Source organism: Myotis brandtii, unplaced genomic scaffold (assembly GCF_000412655.1).
Source record: "Myotis brandtii unplaced genomic scaffold, ASM41265v1 scaffold1028, whole genome shotgun sequence".
NCBI lineage: Eukaryota > Metazoa > Chordata > Mammalia > Chiroptera > Vespertilionidae > Myotis > Myotis brandtii.
The window spans coordinates 617,845-620,432 of NW_005353448.1; the positions used below are offsets into that span (position 1 = coordinate 617,845).

Consider the following 2,588-nt stretch of genomic DNA (forward strand, 5'->3'; position numbering starts at 1 on the left):
AGCCGGCGAGGCGGCCGGCCGAGGTGCCCTCCTGCCCGCCTCCCCGGTGGTACCTTCATGTGCTTCCGCAGAGAGCTGGGGTGCGTGTAGGACTTGTCGCACATCTTGCACAGATAGGGCTTATCGGAGGTGTGGACGTGCATGTGCTTCTTCCTGTCACTGCTGTTGGCGAAGCGCCGGTCGCAGCCCTCAAACTCACACTGGAACGGCTTCTCGCCTGTGGAAGGCAAACATGGGCACTTTCCGCGGACACCCAGGCCCCCAGGGGGACTCCCACCCACCCTGGAGCGGGCAAGGCCTCCGCGAGGAGGGAAGAAGAGCGAGGAGGGCCTGGGTCCCTTCAACAGATGGGTCCCCTCCGTGGTAGAACGAAGAAGAAATTAACCCTTTCCACCTAACGGTCCTGCGCATTTATTTCATATTTTACTTCCTTTCAGACGGGCGCCCATTTCCTCAAATGTTTAATCTGGGGTAGCACCGCCTTTCCACCGAGCTTCTTGGATTTGTAAGCTTCCAACCAGTTAGTCTGGCCATGGAGAAGCTGTTGTTATGACAAAATATTTGGGGCATTATGAAAATCACACAGACTGCAGGGCTGCTGTCGGTTTCTCTCGGGGGCCAGTAGGCAATTAGATTTGGAGTTGCTGTGTGTTGTTTGGGGACGGGCTGTGCATAGTGACTGAGCCAGTATTCTTCATCCAAAATTCTGCAAATTAAATTAACCATAATTCTAGACTCGGTCCCAGTTTTTTTTTATTTTTATTTTTTAAAATAAGTTTGAGGAAAATGTAAATATTAGAGATAAGGCAGCATCTCGAGACTGCAGAGGCACCGGCTGGGCAGTGGGGGTGGGGGCATTAGCAAAGGCTTTCAAAAATCTTCCTGTTAATTTTCTGGCGGCCCCTGCATCCTGTTGCCAGAATTCCAAACGCTTGGAGTCATTTAGAGGTGTGAGAACTGACATTGTTCCACTTGGAAACGGGACCATTTAACGTTAAATTCCATTAGCACCTAAATTGTTTTTTAAAGACATCCGCTCAGACCCAGGACTCGAAAGCAAGCATTTCATGCAAATAAATTTCTCAAATTTTAAACCTTGTTAAGCGCTTGTCTCGCACCTCGCCTCCCTCCCTTCCCGGAAGAGAACAATAGGCCGCTGGCGCATCCCCACTTCGGAGTAAATATTGACGGGGGAAGTTGCTAAAACATTTGGCTTTCTTTTAGGAAATCGTCTGGCACGATCTTGGCTGGTCATGGATGAATTATCTACGAGGCGAGAGGCGCGTTCTTTGGCGGCTCTCTCATGTCACGCGATTGCTCCTCGGGCCGCGCTGCCGCGGGCGCTCGCTAACGGGGTTGTAGGTCCAAGTTTGGAATCTCAAACCCTCTGGTACCCATTAGAGAATGCCCCAAACTACTGCGATCTCGCCGTACAGCCTCGAGACCAACCCTGAGATGGGCTTTAAAAATTAGGAATGCTTTACCGCTTGGGCTCACACCAGACTCATTTTAATGGGAAACAGTCCTGTAAAGACGTTTTGGACCGCGAGGAAAACAAGTGCAAAACACACAAGCCACTCAAGCAGACCCACCCGAAGCAGAAAAGCACATTCAGGCAAGCTGGCAAATCCGCTCTCGGCTCCCTTCCCAGGCACGGAGTTGGAGAGCGGTTTTATTTTGTGCGCTCTATTTAGAACGGAAATTATTAACCGGGCCGAGCAATTATGAGCCGGGTGAAGCAATTGCATCACCCAAAGCATACATTTGATGTGACACCGGTTATTTAAAACTCAATTTCCACACATGGAAAAACCCAGCCCAGGGATATGCTTTCATTTTCCAACAAAAACAAGCCGCCGGCTCTCTCTGCACACACAAAAACACATCTCCCGGCCCCGAGTAAAGGCTGGCGGTCGGTGCGTTTTCTCTTAGCAAATCAACCACAGCCTCTCTCCCCTCCGCGTCCCGTCCCTGTTCCGGACCGCAGTTACCTGTGTGGGTCCTTTTGTGGATCTTGAGGTTCTCGGAGCGCGCGAAGACCTTGCCGCAGCCCGGAAAGGGGCAGGGGAAGGGCTTCTCGCCCGTGTGCACGCGGATGTGGTTGACCAGTTTGTATTTCGCCTTGAAGGGCTTGCCCTCGCGCGGACACTCCTCCCAGAAGCAGACGTGGTTGCTCTGCTCCGGGCCGCCGACGTGCTCCACCGAGACGTGGGTCACCAGCTCGTGCATGGTGCTGAAAGTTTTGTTGCAGCTCTTCTTGGGATTGCTCAGCTGCTCGGGGTCGATCCACTTGCAGATGAGCTCCTGCTTGATGCACTGCTGCCGCATGTAGCGGAAAAAGGCACCGGGGTGATGGTGGTGGTGGTGGTGGTGGGCCGCGGCCGCTGCCATGTTCATACCCATGTTCATATTCATGGGGCCATACTGGTTGTGGAGCTGTGCCGCCGAGTAGGGGTCAGTCCGCGGGCTGGCCACCTGGCGGTACTGGTCTGACCGCCCGAACACTTCGCCCGGCAGCCCGAGGCGCATCTGCCCGTTGAGCACATTCTGTGACCCGTGCGGCCCGTGCTGCTCAGGGAGGCCGGGGA

The 2,588-nt window shown here is 53.7% G+C and overlaps 1 protein-coding gene across 1 annotated transcript in view; it reads right to left on the minus strand.

The window, feature by feature from the left end:
• ZIC2 (Zic family member 2) overlaps nucleotides 1–2,582 on the minus strand; it is a 4,778-nt gene extending 2,196 nt beyond the window's left edge. Inside the window, exons 1-2 of the mRNA XM_005856403.2 lie at nucleotides 1,992–2,582; nucleotides 4–217 (exon numbers count right to left, since the gene is read on the minus strand). Of these exons, the coding sequence (XP_005856465.2) occupies nucleotides 4–217; nucleotides 1,992–2,529 (752 nt within the window). The 5' untranslated portion in view covers nucleotides 2,530–2,582. The remainder of the gene's footprint in view (nucleotides 1–3; nucleotides 218–1,991) is intronic.
• Between the last annotated feature and the right edge of the window lie 6 nt (nucleotides 2,583–2,588).